The 18,021-nt window shown below is 42.0% G+C and overlaps 1 protein-coding gene across 1 annotated transcript in view; it reads left to right on the top strand.

The window, feature by feature from the left end:
* Window positions 1–10,047, top strand: part of CMTM4 (CKLF like MARVEL transmembrane domain containing 4) — a 32,714-nt gene extending 22,667 nt beyond the window's left edge. The window contains exon 4 of the mRNA XM_060788005.2: window positions 251–10,047. Within this exon, the coding sequence (XP_060643988.1) occupies window positions 251–424 (174 nt within the window). The 3' untranslated portion in view covers window positions 425–10,047. The remainder of the gene's footprint in view (window positions 1–250) is intronic.
* Window positions 10,048–18,021: the final 7,974 nt, after the last annotated feature.

The following is an 18,021-nucleotide window of genomic DNA, read 5'->3' as shown; positions in this document are numbered from 1 at the left end:
CCACCGCCGAGACCTGGGGTTCCAGGCTCAGCGATGAGTCCAGGATCACTCCCAAGCTGCAAACCTTGCAAATAGGCTTGCATTTTACAGGACCTTTCAAAGACATGAGATTACTTCATGTGACAGATACTACATTGCTGACGACAGGATTAAAGATAGAATAAGGCTGCTTCATTTTTGTGTGAAGCTTATACATTCCTGTTTTCTGAAATGTTTAATAAAATGCATTTTCTCCTTCTTTTCTCTTTAGATATTTGGTTTCCTAGCGACTGCAGTCTATGCTGTGAATTTATTTCTAGCCGTTAAAAATTGGAGAATTAACAACCAACAGCAAAATGGCCGACAAACCAGTGATTATATTCGTGCTCGGACAGAATCCAGAGACGTAGATCATCACCCAGAGATTCAACGTCTTGATGGGTGAAAATAACATACAAATTGTGATGTCTGTGAAGAAGGAAACCAAATAGAAGCCCGCAGACCTTTTAAAATACTAGTGTTCACTTTTTTAGGAAATGAAGGAGGCGCATGTGGTCAGCAAGAGCACTGCCATGTACAGTGAGTAGGAGAAGGATTGAGAAGTCATTGACATGAAGGCTCTAAAGATTGACCTTTTCAAATGAAGATATTTGTGTATAAAGGAGGAGGAAGAGGAAGAGAAGGATCGATTGCAATGACAAACTCTCTTGGTGCACATTGTTTTGCTGACTTAACAGACCCAGAGAGAAGAAACTTGATATCCTGTCTACATTTGCACCATCCAGTAGAAGCATCCGAATTAAAATCGGCAAGAGGTTCTGCTTTTGAAAGAGAGAGCATCCAACGCTAGGTACAATGTACTGGGGAGACAGATAGCAATAACGTAAAACCAGTTACATGGTTGCACAACTCCAGATATTTCCCTGACAAGGTTTCCCAAACAATTTCTTCATACACTCCTGTAGTTCTGATATTTATCTGCCACAAACAACTATGTCAAACTTTTAGCTAGAGGATTATTTAAATGACTTCCTAAACTTCTAAAAAAGCACAAAGATTGCTCTGTTTGTAACAACTAGGTATGAACTAAGATTTACTTTCTGTGTCTAGTACTTTAATTTCCTTTTCTGCTATAAGAAAGGATAATGCAAAGTTTTTTCCCCCAAAACATACAAAATGAAACATTCCCCCTTTTTGTTCACCCTTTGGAAGCTTCAGGATTTAGACTTTCTTTGCTTTGGCACAAAACGAGAGTTGGGCCAGGTCCACAGAAGCAGCAATAGCAGTCACAAAAATACAGTAATCTAGAGAGTAGAAAAGTTATCTCTTGCTGGGAGTCTCTAGGAACCTTTGTCCAAAACACTTTGCGAAACTTTTTGTTGGCATTTTACTAAATAATACCTTTCATGCTGGAAGGTGGCACTTCCATGGCAAATTCACCAATTGTGCAGGCCGCCTTCTTTCCATTCCCCAAACAACTGGCTTGAAAAATAGTATTTGTGATGCTCATAAACAACTTAATGAGTTGACCGTCCCATCCTTCAGAATGGGATGTACCCAAGTCTGTCCATAGCGCTTTGAGGAACATGTAACTCTCCCATTTCTGCCCACTTTACATGATTCTAGTCGTTTTGGACTACAACTCCCATCTGCCTTGGATTGGTTCAGTTATTAGGTGGGGACATGAGACCCTTGAGATGATGAAAATGTGACCAAATCCCTCTGTTTCCCTGAGCCCTGCAATTTCTAATCTTGGGAATAGGAATAAGCTCAGCCTATACAGAGCCTCCCTCACAGTGGCTCCAAAAACGTTAAAAAATAAATTTAATGTTTCTGGTGCAGATACGTCAACAGGAGAACTCAAGGGAGAAACAGTTACTTAAATGCAAAGTTACAGTTGCTGTGGGCTGTGTATGTATGCACACAAATGTGTGGAAGCTTCAGTGTGATCTGTTTAAGAAACATTTGCTTCCTATGATTGCCATGTACAAATATGTGAGGAGAAGTCATAAGGAGAAGGGAGCAAGCTTGTTTTCTGCTGCCTTGGAGACTAGGACACAGAACAATGGCTCCAAAGTACAGGAAAGGAGATTCCACCTGAACATTAGGAAGAACTTCCTGACTGTGAGAGCTGTTCAGAAGTGGAACTCTCTGCCGTGGAGTGTGGTGGAGGCTCCTTCTTTGGAGGCTTTTAAGCAGAGGCTGGAGGGGCATCTGCCAGGGGTGCTTTGAATGCAATTTTCCTGCTTCTTGGCAGGCAGTTGGACTGCATGGCCCACGAGGTCTCTTCCAACTCCATGATTCTATGATATTCATGTCCTGCGCTGTTTCTGAAATGGCAAAATTCCCGTGAAAGCTTAATTTGTTTGACTGAAAATTTCACCTGGCCAAATCAATCTGGGTTATGTATTTGGATTACACTGGTTTGACTAATTTAAGCAAAGATAGCTAAATAATACGTTTCAAGGCATGAAAGTTAATCTGTGAACTGTTTGAATAAGTGTCCACAGTGAAGACTTCTTTTGGCACAGTGATAGACAGAGTCGTATTTCTGTAATCTATTTAGTTTGCTTACATCTGTATATAACTGTCAATTTATTCCATTTTCCCATCAGGATTTCATGGGGAAAGTAATGCACTCTGAGAACAGGGGATTTGGAGCTAGTAATTGGGCTCTCCTTTGCATCATGTTTCATTTGTCTTCCATTAGGTCAACCATACGGCTATTATGTAAAGTCAGTAATATCTGGTGTCAATTTATCTCAAAATATCAGGAATGTTTCTCAAGTGATGGTTGAACAGCCCAGCCTTTCCCAACATGGAGAGCCAGAAGGCAGAATTGCTTGAATGCTACTAATTGTAGGGTGGTTGTGAACTGTGTCAGGTGGCGATGTCAGTACTTCATAGTTTTTGCATGATATCGCTTCTTTCTTAAAATCTTTCTGGATTGTAAAAGCAAATTTAATCACTTGAGATGCTCATTTAGTTTCAGTTAGCCTTTATAGCACTTGAAGTCAACCCCATCTTACTGGAAAGTCAGCCACTCGAGGCCATGTGTGGTGTCAGTATCTGCAACTAGAACAAAATATTAAGGTCTTTAAGGCCAATATTTTGCACTAAGAAGGTAAATTGTAGCAAGGAGTTATATCAGAGTTGCATAGTCCTAACTTGTGAGTTAGTTGCCACCTTGCAGAACAATGTGTAAACAAATGTGCAATGTGCACTGCATTCAAAATGCCCAGCATGCATCAATGTGCAGTGGACACAAATATCTATGCACACTATGCAACCTGTATATCACATGTGCAACTTCTCTTTTGCAATCTTAAAACGAATACAGTTCATTTGCATCAGGCAAAACTATCTTGCTGCCTTTTTTTGTCGTGTCAGGAGTGACTTGAGAAACTGCAAGTCGCTTCTGGTGTGAGAGAATTGGCCGTCTGCAAGGACATTGCCCAGGGGACGCCCGGATGCTTTGATGTTTTTATCATCCTTGTGGGAGGCTTCTCTCATGTCCCCGCATGAGGAGCTGGATTTGATAGAGGGAGCTCATCCGCCTCTCCCCGGATTCGAACCTGTGACCTATCGGTCTTCAGTCCTGCCAGCACAGGGGTTTAACCCACTGCGCCACCGGGGGCTCCAACTATCTTGCTGCTCCCATAGGAGAATTTGTGCATTTGTAAGACACCAGAAGGATACTAGCGTTAAAATATTTTTAATTGTTTACTTGCTTACTTTTTAAAACATGTCTAATTGTATGGAGCTCAGGAGCTAAGCTAGAACATGTGTTCGCTGTCTTTGGGATTGAGGCTTTCAACTTGGAGCCGGATTGGTGTAATGGTTTGAGTATTGACTCCAGGAGGCCATGAAAGATGGCTGTGGAGTGCTTATGTGGACAGGAATACACAGCTTCTAGAACAAATGCCTCCCCTGGCAAGTAAAGCATGGTGTTCCTATGGGAAAACTCCATGCCTTCTCTTACATTGCTCTGCTAAAGTCAAACACCAATCAGCTGTTGTCAAACAGCGCATTTCTCCAGAGTGAAGAAAATCACTCCTTGGTTCAGATGGATTTGAAATCATCTGACTCCTTTGGGGACTCCTTTGCAGCTTGCAGCCAGTTTGTGGGGGGCCTGTGTGAGGACTCGAAAGCAAACTGGATTTCTTAAATCCACATCCAGCCCAAATTAATTGCTGTGTGGAAGCAGCCAAAATTAAATAATACACCTTATTTATGAAGTATGATATGGAGTTTTTGTTGGTGTATATTTTAAGTCTTCACTTGTCTTGAGAAGAAATGTTGGGTGCCTTTTAGCAGTTTGTGGTATCTGAATTGGTGTCTCCTCTTATGCTTTAGATATCATCATGCATTTATCCTATTTTAAAACATGTAATCATGTTACCCAAATCCATAACTTTTGATGAATATCTAGATCATCCAATGCAATTCTATGGCATGCTGGGACTAGAAGTCATGTTATTTAATGGCCCTTGGTTGTTGTAGGTTTTTCGGGCTCTGGCCATGTTCTAGAGGCATTGTGGATTTCAGTGGCTTCTCTGTGTAGCCTGACATAGTGGTTGTTAAAGTGGCCCAGCATTTCTGTGTTCTCAAATAATATGCTGTGTTCAGGTTGGTTCATCAGGTGCTCTGCTATGGCTGACTTCTCTGGTTGAGTTAGTCTGCAGTGCCTTTCATGTTCCTTGATTCGTGTTTGGGCAATGCTGCGTTTGGTGGTCCCTATGTAGACTTGTGGACACAGCATATTATTTGAGAACACAGAAATGCTGGACCACTCCAACAACCATGTCAGGCTACACAGAGAAGCCACTGAAATCTATAAGCATGTGGACAAATTCAACAGAAAGGAGGAAACCATGAAAATGAACAAAATCTGGCTACCAGTATTAAAAAACTCTAAAATTACAGCAGCAAAACAACAGAGAGGAAACCATCAAGAACATCTAATCACCTCTCAACAAAAGATTGCCCCAGGCACTGCCAGCCCATCAAATGCTAATCAAGGTGGTCACACCTAGCTCCAACAGACAAGAGTCCTTTGTCCCACCTGGTCATTCCACAGATATATAAACCAATTTTCCTAGTTCCAACAGACCTCACTACCTCTGAGGATGCTTGCCATAGATGCAGGCAAAACGTCAAGAGAGAATGTCTCTAGAACATGGCCATATAGCCCGAAAAAACCTACAACGACCCAGTGATTTTGGCCATGAAAGCCTTCGACAATACATTAATGGCACTTGGTTGTATTAATGGTTGGGAACCTTTCCCCTTTGTGTATTACTGTATATAGTTTGACACAGCGACCTTGATTATTGTGTTACTGGGCATGGTGTTTCCAGGATTAATTCATTTCTTCCCCACAGTTTTCATAGAAAATGTTTCAGTGCAAGGCTGCTCAATTGTGTGTTTTTAGTTAATTTTGAAAACATAAGTACCCAAAACAAAATGCAGATATTCATGTTTGAGGCTGTTGTGCTTAGAGCTGGTTGCTATTGTGGTACAAATAATTGCGAGATAAAACAAATTGGTGGTAGAAAATCTCCTTTTTTTTGTAATCTGCTACAGTATGCTTCTTTAGTAGCTTAATGCATACGGATCGAGTAGCAGAAAAATACATGAAGTCTAGCTTGTAACTAGTTTTCATCTGATATTTTTTGTTACCTGCCTTCTGGAGCTTTTACTCTGGAGTCTTCTTATTAATATCCAAGGTTACTTTGAAACAGCCATTTAGGAGTGTAGCATTTTAATGTTTATCTCTAAGTATGTTTTGACTGGACTGAGAGCGAGTGGCTTTTAATATGATAGTTTTATCATTTCCAGTCATGATTTTCTTTGGATAGGAAAGTCTTCCATGTTCCTTTCCATAACTCAGTCTAAAATCACACATGAGACAAAATCTTGACCTCATTTTAATCTTCATTTATATACCCATTTACCAGTGGAGCTTGCTTTTGAGTAGACATGCACTGCAAGTTTTTGTTTGGGAAGCTTCATTTTGTAGGATTTAACAGAGCCCATATCTCGACATTTCAGTCAAAATAGACCAGGTTTGGCCAGAAGCCTCACCAGTAGAATATCCTGATTCTGTTTTTCATTTCCGCTCAGTTCTGTCTTTGTCGCTTGTCTCTGTGTGGGCAATGAATGTACTTCCTTGTGTGCCCTGGGTGCTCAGGGCACTCGGTTGGGTGCAAAGAATGGCAGCTTGCCTGGGGAAAAGCATGCCTTGGGTTGTGACTGGTTTGGTTCACTTTCTGATCTCTCCCATAGACTTCCTCAGTCAGAATAAACGATGCACTTAAGTTGTCTTCTAGAGACAATTTTTCTCTTTTGCATTATTGTGGACAGAACCTATTTGTATATATTGGAGTTTATGTAACGGTTATAATACAATAATGAAATGGTAAATTGTATATTTATTACTCATTGTATCGTTCCCAGCCTGGATTTGGAGAAGTTGACACGTGCTATACCTTGTCATACCTGTTGTCAAACAAGACCCAGTTTGACCTAGGGTGCCTTTGTGAAATATGTGTTTGTGTAGCATAACTATGTCTCAGTGAAATAGAGATCCTTCACACTAGGGACCTCATCACATTAGGAAATACTCTGTTTCTGAGACAGTTTGGGAATGGCTTTGAATGCATCCAATCACATGTTTTGCCGCATCCTGTCAGTAATACGTTGAAATCTGCTTGTGAAACATCACAGAAAATAGAGTATTTTAACACTTAAAATGACGGGGTGCATACTGATAGAAATTGAGTGTTTCTTAATGTAATGAGGTTCTAGAACTATTTTATCACTATTAATAGCGATACATTGTAAGGCGTGGTTTTAAAAAAAATATTTTAAAACACCAGCCTTAATAGAATCCTCAGGCTTCTATTTTCAAAGTAGAATTAGAGAGGTATAATCTCACTGTCTTGACACAATTCCTGTGTTCTTAGCACTAACCATAAGCCCTTCAGTAAAGATCTACTGCAGTGGTTCTCAACCTTCCTAATGCCTTGACCCCTTAACACAGTTTGTCGTGTTGTGGTGACCCCCAACAATAACATTATTTTCATTCCACAGATCATTCACAGGTCATTCCACAGATATATAAACCCTTTTTCCTAGTTCCAACAGACCTCATTACCTCTGAGGATGCTTGCCATAGATGCAGGTGAAACATCAGGAGAGAATGCCTCTAGACCATGTCCATACAGCCCGAAAAAACCTACAACAACCCATTATTTTCGTTGTTGCTTCACAACTGTAATTTTGCTACTGTTATGAATTGCCATGTAAATATCCAATATGCAGGATGTATTTCTATTCACTGGACCAAATTTGGCACAAATAGCCGATACACCCAAATTTGAATACTAGTGGGGTTGAGCAGGGGGTTGATTTTGTCAATTGAGAGTTGTAGTTGCTGGGATTTATAGTTCATCTGCAATCAAAGAGCATTCTGAACTCCTCTAATGATGGAATTGAACCAAACTTGGCACACAGAACTCCCATGACCAACAGAAAATACTGGAAGGGTTTGGTGACCTTGAGTTAGGGAGTTGTAGTTCACCTACATCCAGAGTGCACTGTGGACTCAAACAAGGATGGATCTGGACCAAACTTGGCACGAATACTCAATATGCCCAAATGTGTACATTGATGGTGTTTGGGGAAAATAGACCTTGACATTTGGGAGTTGTAGTTTCTCGGATTTATAGTTCAATCAAAGAGCATTCTGAATCCCACCAATGATAGAATCGACCCAAACTTCCCACACAGAACCCCCATGACCAACAGAAAATACAGTGTTTTCTGATGATCTTTGGCGACCCCTCTGACACCCCCTAGTGACCCCCCCAGGGGTCCCGACCCCCAGGTTGAGAACCACTGATCTACTGGATGTATATAGAAAAGGAAATAGGTTTGCTGGGTTCATGGTGGAACAAAAGTGAAACTGTCCGCAAGGGAGCAGAGCCTGTTTTCTGGGAATTTCCCTTCTCACTTCCTGTTGTTTCACCCCCATTCTTAACTATGAGTCATTTGTAAGTTGGATGTTTGTAACTTGGGGACAGCCTGTAATAATATATGTCTAGTTTCCTTCCATTAACTGGTACCAGAACCCCAGGAAAGTGCAAATGCACATAGCCAGCTCTCCACATTTGCTGGTGTTAGGGCTATAGGATACCTGCAAAAGTGAGAAACCACAAATACCTTGTTTTCCCAAAAACAAGACAGTGTCTTATATTAATTTTTGCTCCCAAATCTTATTTTAAGGAGATATCTTATTTTTCCATGAAGAAGAATTGACATTTATTGTTGTAACAATCTCCCACAACAGTTCCTGGACCAACATCAAAACAACATAGGGGAAACAATCAGGCGCATGTAATCACCTCTCAACAAAAGATTGCCCCAGGCACTGCCAGGCCATCAAATGCTAATCAAGGTTGTCAGTTGAAACATTCACACCTAGCTCCAGCAGACAAGAGTTCTTTGTCCCACCCTGGTCATTCCACAGATATATAAACCCTTTTTCCTAGTTCCAACAGACCTCACTACCTCTGAGGATGCTTGCCATAGATGCAGGCGAAATGTCAGGAGAGAATGCCTTTAGAACATGGCCATATAGCCCGAAAAAACCTACAACAACCCAGTTTCTGGACCACTTGTACAACAGGGACAGTCTTACAGCTTCCGGCCACCAAGTGGAGCTCAAAAACTTTGCTAGGTCTTACCTTTGGGGGAAGCATTATATTTAGCAATTTAGCACCTAGGTCATATTTTCAGCAGATGTCTTATTTTTGGGGAAACGGTAATAAAACTGCTAAATCTTTTACACGAGAGTACAACTCTCTGGGAATATCTAGTTTCTTCAGGATGACTATAATCAGTAGTTCAATCAAATCTGTATAACTCAAATCTGCAATGTGAGGGCTGACTGTACTATACACAATACACAAGCTGGAATCTTGTTGGTCATTCCAACTAGAGTAGGCCGATCAAATTCATTGTTGAAGGATGAATCCCACTGATTCAGTGTGTTTTCTAATCTAGGGTTAATCATAGGATGTAGACCTAAATTGCAAAGGGTATCTAATTAACGGTAATGTAAACATGGAATTGTGAAGTTCAACATTCATGGGAAATCATTCCATTAGTATTGGGAGAGGGTTACACAAAGTGATTATACAAGCGCAGTACGATAAAGGCAAACGAAACCAAAAGACACAGAGGCACTTTCCACACTACCATATCATCCAGATTTATCAAAGCAGATAATCCACATTATCTTTGAACTGGATTATATGAGTCTACACTGCCATATAATCCAGTTCAAATCTGGATTTTATATGGCAGTGTAGAAGGGCCCTGAGAAAGCAGGTTTCAGAACAAGAAGCTGACATGAGAAAATTGTAGTAAGACGTCAACAGGGACAAAAAGTTATATGAAGAAGGATTTGGCAGAAGCTCCATATGGAAGTATTTGAAATTTAGCCACTTTTTGGCATTTACATTGTTTTTTGAGAGAAGAAAACAATTTTCGCTAAAAGACTTAAGAGTTACACATTCCAGTGCCTTACTTTGGTTTTCAGGGCTTAAAAAATACCAACAAATTATGGCTATTCGGAGGAAGATACTATTAAAATAGGAAAATATCCAGAAGCCTGTATCAATCAATTTTAATATACTTATCCTGTCTCTGTTAACTTATTAAAACAGTTTCTCTTATGGTTCACTTCTTGATCCTGAACCTGTTAGGTTTCGATTCTCACGTTGCATTCATCATATTGCTTCTAATCACGCATTTTATCTAATTATTTATTAATACCAATATAATAAAATGCTTTTCATTAATATGCAATTTTTTCATTCCAAAGTTACCTAGTTATAATTATTTATATCCCTTTAGTGTATTTAGTATTATTTTGTTGCAGTTGTGTTCTTTTTGTCATTTTTGTGTGATAATTGCGTGGCACTCCAAAAGACTGGTTTCACAAACCAAACTCTTTACGACCAAAAATATTGTCTTAGTTAAGTGTAAACTGTCTTGTTTTTTTATTTGCATTATTTGTTCTTTAAGGTGGCTTTTGTTACCTGTCAGTTTGTTATCTTATGTATATTGCAAGTCAAAAATTGGGTTGCTGGATAGTATACAAGATACTGTGTTATCCTAACCTCAAAGAATAGATATTAATATCTTGATTAATGCTGTAAATTTCCAGTCGATGTCAATGACAAGGAGCTCAGAAATGGTCTCCAGAAATAATACTATTTTAGGTTCTTGTGGGTTTTTTCGAGCTATAGGGCCATGTTCTAGAGGCATTTCTCCTGATGTTTCGCCTGCATCAATGGCAGGCATCCTCAGAGGTACTACCTCTGAGGATGCTTGCCATAGATGCAGGCGAAACATCAGGAGAAATGCCTCTAGAACATGGTCCTAAAGCCCGAAAAAAACCCACAAGAACCTAGTGATTCCAGCCATGAAAGCCTTCGACAATACAATACTATTTTAATTTTTTTTTCGTGTCAGAAGTGACTTGAGAAACTGCAAGTCACTCCTGGTGTGAGAGAATTGGCTAGGGTACGCCAGGATATTTTACCATCTTGTGGGAGGCGTCACTCATGTATGAGAAGCTGGAGCTGACAAATGGGAGCTCACCCTTCTCCCCGGATGCTAACCGCTGACCTTTTGGTGAGCAGTCCTGCTGGCACAAGGGTTTAACCCATTGTACCACTGTGGGCTCCGTATTTTAATTGATCCAGATATTTTTTGTTTTGCATTAAGTAGAATATGCCCAGTTTTCCTTTTTGGCAGCATTCCCGTGCCCTTTATCATTCTGTCTAGATTTGCTGGATAATGTAAAATAAATATCCATTCTGAATACATGAGAGGGCTAGAGGCATGACTCCACAGTACTAAACATTCTTGGATGCCGGTTTTGTAGATTTAAGTGTTCTTAAGAATTTTTACTTCCAAATAACTGTGGTTACGGTCATGTGCTTAGAGCACATACCAAATTCTGTCTGAACAAAAAATAGCAAATGCAATGCTGGTACTTAACCGTGACCATGCTTGGACAGGACTGAAGGCTGCAGTTGTAGAGTTGTTCCAGTTGCAGCCTTAGCTTAGACTGGGCTTAAACTGGCTTTCAACTGGGGCCTTTAATCCAAGATGCTGTCTGACACATAGATGGATCTGTTTAAATAGCAAATTACAGTATCTCCTCACAAACCATGTACCTTTAAACCAGTGTTTACCAACCTTTTTTGACCAGGGACCACTCTCCAACATTAGCACTAAAAGGGTTATGAATTGGTTTTTGGTCAACTTTAGATTCGGTTTGGGTAGTTGGGGTGCTGATTTGGAAAATTACATTGGATAGACCACATTAGCTGTAGTTTCTGATACAGAACATATTACTTACTTACTTAGGCGATCCCTCGTTGGACGAGTAAGATAGTCTTCCTATTTTTGTGGGTTTGTAGGTGGCTGTGGAGCCCTATTCTTGACCCGCATCTTCTCCCACAGTGAAGGCATTGGTTTCCAGGTGGAAGGCGGTCCCGGTCGGGGTTGGCTTGACGCGCCTTCCTCCTGGCACGTTTCTCTCTTTCACCCTCCACTCGTGCCTCCTCGAATTCTGCAGCACTGCTGGTCACAGCTGACCTCCAGCTGGAGCGGTCAAGGGCCAGGGCTTCCCACTTCTCAGTGTCTATGCCAGAGTTTTTAAGGTTGGCTTTGAGGCCATCTTTAAATCTCTTTTCCGTCCACCAACATTCCGTTTTCTGTTCTTAAGTTCAGAGTAGAGCAACTGCTTTGGGAGACGGTGGTCAGGCATCCGGACAACGTGGCCGGTCCAGCGGAGTTGATGGCAGAGGACCATTGGTTCAATGCTGGTGGTCTTTGCTTCTTCCAGCACGCTGACGTTTGTCCGCTTGTCTTCTCAAGATATTTGCAGGATTTTCCGGAGGCAGTGCTGATGGAATCGTTCCAGGAGTTGCATGTGACGTCTGTAGACAGTCCACGTTTCACAGGCATAGAGCCAGGGTTGGGAGGACAATAGCTTTATAGACAAGCACTTTGGTATCCCTACGGATGTCCCGGTCCTCAAACACTCTCTGCTTCATTCGGGAAAATGCTGCACTCGCAGAGCTCAGGCGGTGTTGTATTTCGGTGTCAACGTTGACTTTGGTGGAGAGGTGGCTGCCAAGGTAGCGGAAATGGTCAACATTTTCTAATGTTACACCATTAAGTTGTATCTCTGGCATTGGAGAGGGGATGGCTGGTGACTGCTGGAACAGCACCCTGGTTTTCTCGATGTTCCAAGGCCAAGCTTCGTGTATGCTTCTGCGAAGGTGTTTAGAGTGGCTTGTAGATCTTCTTCTGAATGCGCACAGACGACATTGTCATCAGCATACTGGAGTTCTATAACAGATGTTGTTGTAACCTTGGTTTTGGCTTTCAGTATGCTGAGGTTAAACAGCTTGCCATCTGTCCGATAGATTATTTCCACTCTAGTGGGAAGCTTCCCATCAACAAGGTGGTATAGCGATGAAGATGGAGAATAAAGTTGGGGCAATAACACATCCCTGTTTGACACCCGATTCCACCTTAAATGGGTCACTTTGGGAGACATTGCTGTCCAAGACTGTTGCCATCATGTCATCATGGAGGAGATACACAGAACATATACCATACTACTCGCCATCTGCTCGCCCACAGAAAACCATATTTAATAACCTAGAGCTGATATGGTAGTAGTAATCTTTCGTGGGCAGTCAGCCTCTCCCCTCCTGACATCCCTGTTGTCTCTGCACTATAAGCGTTTTGTGAGACCAGTTGCTCTCGTTGCCATCTGGTTTCGAGGCAACGGTGTAGTAATTGTGAGGCCGTGGATCATATTTCATTCTTGTGGACCACTGGTGGTCTATGGACCACAGGTTGGGAACCACTGCTTTAAACTAACAAAACCTGCCCTTGAGGTGAGATGACTTTGCTGAGATTTATACCACAGCCCTTGGTTTTGTGGGATAACTTGATCGCTTTCTGCCCATTTTGGAGTCTTCAGTTTCACTTGCAAGAACCCTTCTTGAGGATATTGTTGGTTGCATCAGGCCTAAAAATGTTATTTGAAAAAGATCCAAACTGTATCTTTCCCCTTAGAGCAGTGGTTCTCAACCTGTGGGTCCCCGGGTGTTTTGGCCTACAACTCCCAGAAATCCCAGCCAGTTTACCAGCTGTTAGGATTTCTGGGAGCTGAAGGCCAAAAACATCTGGGGACCCACAGGTTGAGAATCACTGCCTTAGAGAGAGCCATCTCTAGTGCCTTATTTAGAGACGCCTCCAGTTCCAGAAGCCTTCAGAATGTGTCTGAACTGCAAACTGTAAAACCAGACTAAAGGCAACCTTCCTGGCAGGCCCTATATCCCAGGAGCCCATCCCATTGATCTTGTCATTTGGGAGTTGTACTTGCTGGGATTTATAACCTTTAATCAAAGAGCATTCTGAATTTCACCAAACTTGGCACACAGAACTCCCATGATCAACAGAAGGGTTTGGTGGGCCTTGACCTTGAGTTTTGAAGTTGTAGTTCACATCCATCCAGAGAGCACTGTGGACTCAAACAATGATGAGGCTGGACCAAACTTGGCACGAATACTCAATATGCCCAAATGTGAAAACTGGTGGAGTTTGGGGAAAATAGGCCTTGACATTTGGTAGTTGTAGTTGCTGGGATTTATAGTTCATCTATAACCAAAATGCATTCTGAACACCACCAGTGATTGAATTGAGTCAAACTTCCCAAACAGAACTCCATGACCAATAGAAAATACTGATGGTCTTTGGCAACCCCTCTGACACCCCCCTTGCAACCCGCTCCCCAGGGGTCCCGGCCCCCAGGTTGAGAAACACTGATCTAGACAGAAAATGAGAAAGGAAATAAAGGGGGCTGAATTGATGTAAAATATCTTTGTTAACTGAGATATGCTTGTATGGTTTTCATAAAGACGCAGCATTGTCTGTTCTCAATGTCATGAATTTTGAGCATCCCCCTAAACTCTGACAACTCTAGTTATAACCAACACGTTGCATCTCATTCATAGACTCCAGAAAAATCCACCAACATGGACTACAGCAGTGTTTCTCAACCTTCCGAATGCCACGACCCCCTAATACAGTTCCTTATGTTGTGATGACCCCCAACCATAACATTATTTTCATTGCTACTTCATAAGTGTCATTTTACTTCTGTTACGAATTGTAATGTAAATACTTGATATCCAGGATGTATTTTCATTCACTGGACCAAGTTTGGCACCAATACCCGATATTCCCAAATTTGAATGCTGGTGGGGTTGGGAGGTAGGATTGTTAATGTCATTTGGGAGTTGTCGTTGTTGGGATGTATAGTTCACCTACAATCAAACTCCACCAAGGATGGAATTGAACCAGACTTGACACACAGAACTCCCATGAGCAATAGAAAATACTGGAAGGGTTTGATGAGCATTGACCTTGAGTTTTGGAGTTGTAGTTCACCTACATCCAGAGAGCACTGTGGACTCAACAATGATGGATCTGGACCAAACTTGACAGGAATACGCAATATGCCCAAATAGACCGTGATATTTGGGAGTTGTGGTTGCTGAGATTTATAGTTCACCTATAATTAAAGAGCATTCTCAACACCACCAACGATAGAATTGGGCCAAACTTTCCACACAGAACCCCCCGACCAACAGAAAATACTGTATTTTCTGATGGTCTTTGGTGACCCCTCTGACACCCCCTCACGACCCCCTCGGGGATCCCGACCCCCAGTTTGAGAAATGCTGGACTACAGTATTTTGTACTTGTAGTCGGCCGTACTAATGTAACATGTCATGTGAGTACCCCGGGGGCATTTGGTGTCACTTGCGTTTCTGGGTCCACTGACACTGCTCCTGCATCTTGTATGGGATATGAGAGGGGAGGACATGCCACCAACCACGCTGCCTGCATCAATTCAGTGGCAAATCCAATGCTCTCCTTCGACCCTTTGTTGCTTCTGCCGTGTCTTGCCTTTGCTGCTTTGAGAGTGAAAATTGAGCACCGTTATACTTTCCTGTGCTAAGGTACTCCAGGACTCCATTTTTTTTTTCGAGGACTCCTTTGTGCTGTGAATATCTCTTTTCCCTTCCTTCCCCATACTGAACCTTTCTGGAGTAAATAATAGTGGTAGGCTGTGTACTTCCTTTTTAAAATTTGCTATACAACGTCGTTTAAAAATGAAGGATTGTAATGACTTTTTTTTCCACTTCTTGTGATACTGAAGGCAATCAGTGCTTAAACAAGTCTGTGTTTAAATTTATTTGTATGCAGTGTTGATCAGTTTTGCTCTGTATATTAGCACAATCGGGAGAGGGATAATTCACAAGTTCATGTGACTCTCGTTTTTGATCAAGTCTGATTTTTTTCCCTGCTCTTTTTGATACACCAAAATTCTCATGGTACGTATCTGTTTTTCATAGTGTTTTAAAACAAATCCTGTATTTTTGTATGTAGAGAAAATCATAATTTTTTCTGAACACTAATCTTGTATGGAAATCATTGTAAAAGTTTTGTTTAATAAATGGATAGGAGTAAAAAAGTGTGTGTTTTTCCTTTCTATATGCATTTTTCTCCACCTCTTAATTATTTGTAGTATAGCTTCTAATGTGGTTCAGGATTCTCTCATCTGGTATCAGCCACTGATTGAGGTGCTGGGTTTTAACCTGCCACTTTTGGACTCTTGCTTGCTGAGGTGTTCTTGCGAGTAGATCTTAGGGAGTAATGCTACCTCTCTATTCCGCCTTCGTTAGACCACACCTGGAATATTATGTCCAGTTCTGGGCACCACAATTGAAGAGAGATGTTGACAAGCTGGAATGTGTCCAGAGGAGGGCAACTAAAATGATCAAGCCCTATGAGGAGCGGCTTAAGGAGCTGGGTATGTTTAGCCTGAAGAAGAGAAGGCTGAGAGAAAATATGATAGCCATGTATAAATATGTGAGAGAAAGTCACAGGGAGGAGGGAGCAAGCTTGTTTTCTGCTGCCCTGGAGACTAGGATGCAGAACAATGGCTTCAAACTGCAAGAAAGGAGATTCCATCTGAACATGAGGAAGAACTTCCTGACTGTGAGAGCCGTTCAACAGTGGAACTCTGTGTGGTGTGGTGGAAGCTCCTTCTTTGGAGGTTTTAAACAGAGGCTGGATGGCCATCTGTCAGGGGTGCTTTGAATGCAATATTCCTGCTTCTTGGCAGAATGGGGTTGGACTGGATGGCCCATGAGGTCTCTTCCAACTCTAGGATTCTATGGTTCTATGAAGCTGTTTCTTGATTTAACTTGTTGACATGCTGGCTGATATACGAACAGAGGGTGGGCTGGAGATATCAATGCCTTGGTCCTTCCATTGCTGGCTGTTACTTCCCGATGGATGTCACATGGTGTAATACTGGCTAAACAGTATTTCTCCAGTGGTATTGTGTATAGACATCCTGTGATAATGTGGCATGTCTCATTAAGAGCCACATACACTGTTTTAACATGATGAGATGTATTCCACACCGGGCATGCATACTCAGCAGCAGAGTAGCAAAGTGCAAGGGCAGATGTCTTCACTGTATCTGATTGCGATCCCCAGGTTGTGCCAGTCAGCTTGCATATGATATTGTTTCTAGTGCCCACTTTTTGCTTGATAGTCAAGCAGTGTTTCTTGTAGGTCAGAGCATGGTCCAAGGTGACTCCCAGGTATTTTGGTGAACTGCAATGCTCCAATGGGATTCGTTCCCAGGTAATCCTCAGAGCTCGAGATGCTTGTCTGTTCTTAAGGTGAAAAGCATAGGTGTGCATTTTAGATGGATTAGGAATCAGCTAGTCAGTAAGTGCACCTAACGATTTGGAGAGCTTCTGTTCAACTATTTCAAAGCTCCCTGCTTGAGCAGTGATGGCATGATTGTTAGCATAGATGAAACTCTGTCCCTTCTGGCAGTGGCTGATCATTTGTGTAAATGTTAAACATTAAGAGACATGAGTCATGAGATTCTCGCACAGCGACTTGCAGTATTTATTTATTTTTTTGTCGTGTCAGGAGCGACTTAAGAAACTGCAAGTCGCTTCCGGTGTGAGAGAATTGGCCGTCTGCAAGGATGTTGCCCAGGGGATGCCCAGATGATTTGATGTTTTTATCATCCTTGTGGGAGGCTTCTCTCATGTCCCCGCATGAAGAGCTGGAGCTGATAGAGGGAGCTCATCCGCCTCTCCCCGGATTCGAACCTGCGACCTGGACTTGCAGTATGCAACCAACCAAACAAAAGTCAATAGTGAGGTAGAAATCATTCAGTTTTTTAAATTGCATGGAATGCTGAGCTCAGAATGAGGTATATCTTCCTAACATATTCCACTCTCCTGTGACTGTCCCTGTGATCCAGTCCATTGACACTTGGTCATTTTTGGCACCAGGATAAAGTTAGTGCAATGTTTCTGCACCAGGATAATCTTTTGAATCCAGCACACAAGTGGCTTCATCATGACATGTGTCACACTTTCACAGCAAAATGGTGGTTACAGGAAACATTCAAACAGAGGGAATAGGTGTCACTATCTCTGAAGGATCTGCTTTGGAAAATGACTCATGTAACCCTTATCCACATGGACTAAAAAGGTGCGCTTTTTTTTTTGTCGTGTCAGAAGTTGCTTCTGGTGTGAGAGAAATGGCCGTCTCCAAGGACATTGCCCAGGGGACGCCTGGATGATTTTGATGTTTTTTTATCATCCTTGTGGGAGGCTTCTCTCATGTCCCCGTATGAGGAGCTGGAGCTGATAGAGGGCGCTCATCCGCCTCTCCCCGGATTCGAACCTGCGATCTGTCGGTCTTCAGTCCTGCTGGCACAGGGGTTTAACCCACTGCGCCACCAAGGGCTCCTTAAAAGGTGCGCTGGGTGCCATCGGGAGTAATTTCAGACCCCACGAGAAACAACATATATTCAGACGAGGGGAAAAAATGTCC

Source organism: Anolis sagrei, chromosome 8, assembly GCF_037176765.1.
Source record: "Anolis sagrei isolate rAnoSag1 chromosome 8, rAnoSag1.mat, whole genome shotgun sequence".
NCBI lineage: Eukaryota > Metazoa > Chordata > Lepidosauria > Squamata > Dactyloidae > Anolis > Anolis sagrei.
This window is presented reverse-complemented; position numbering and strand designations above follow the sequence as displayed.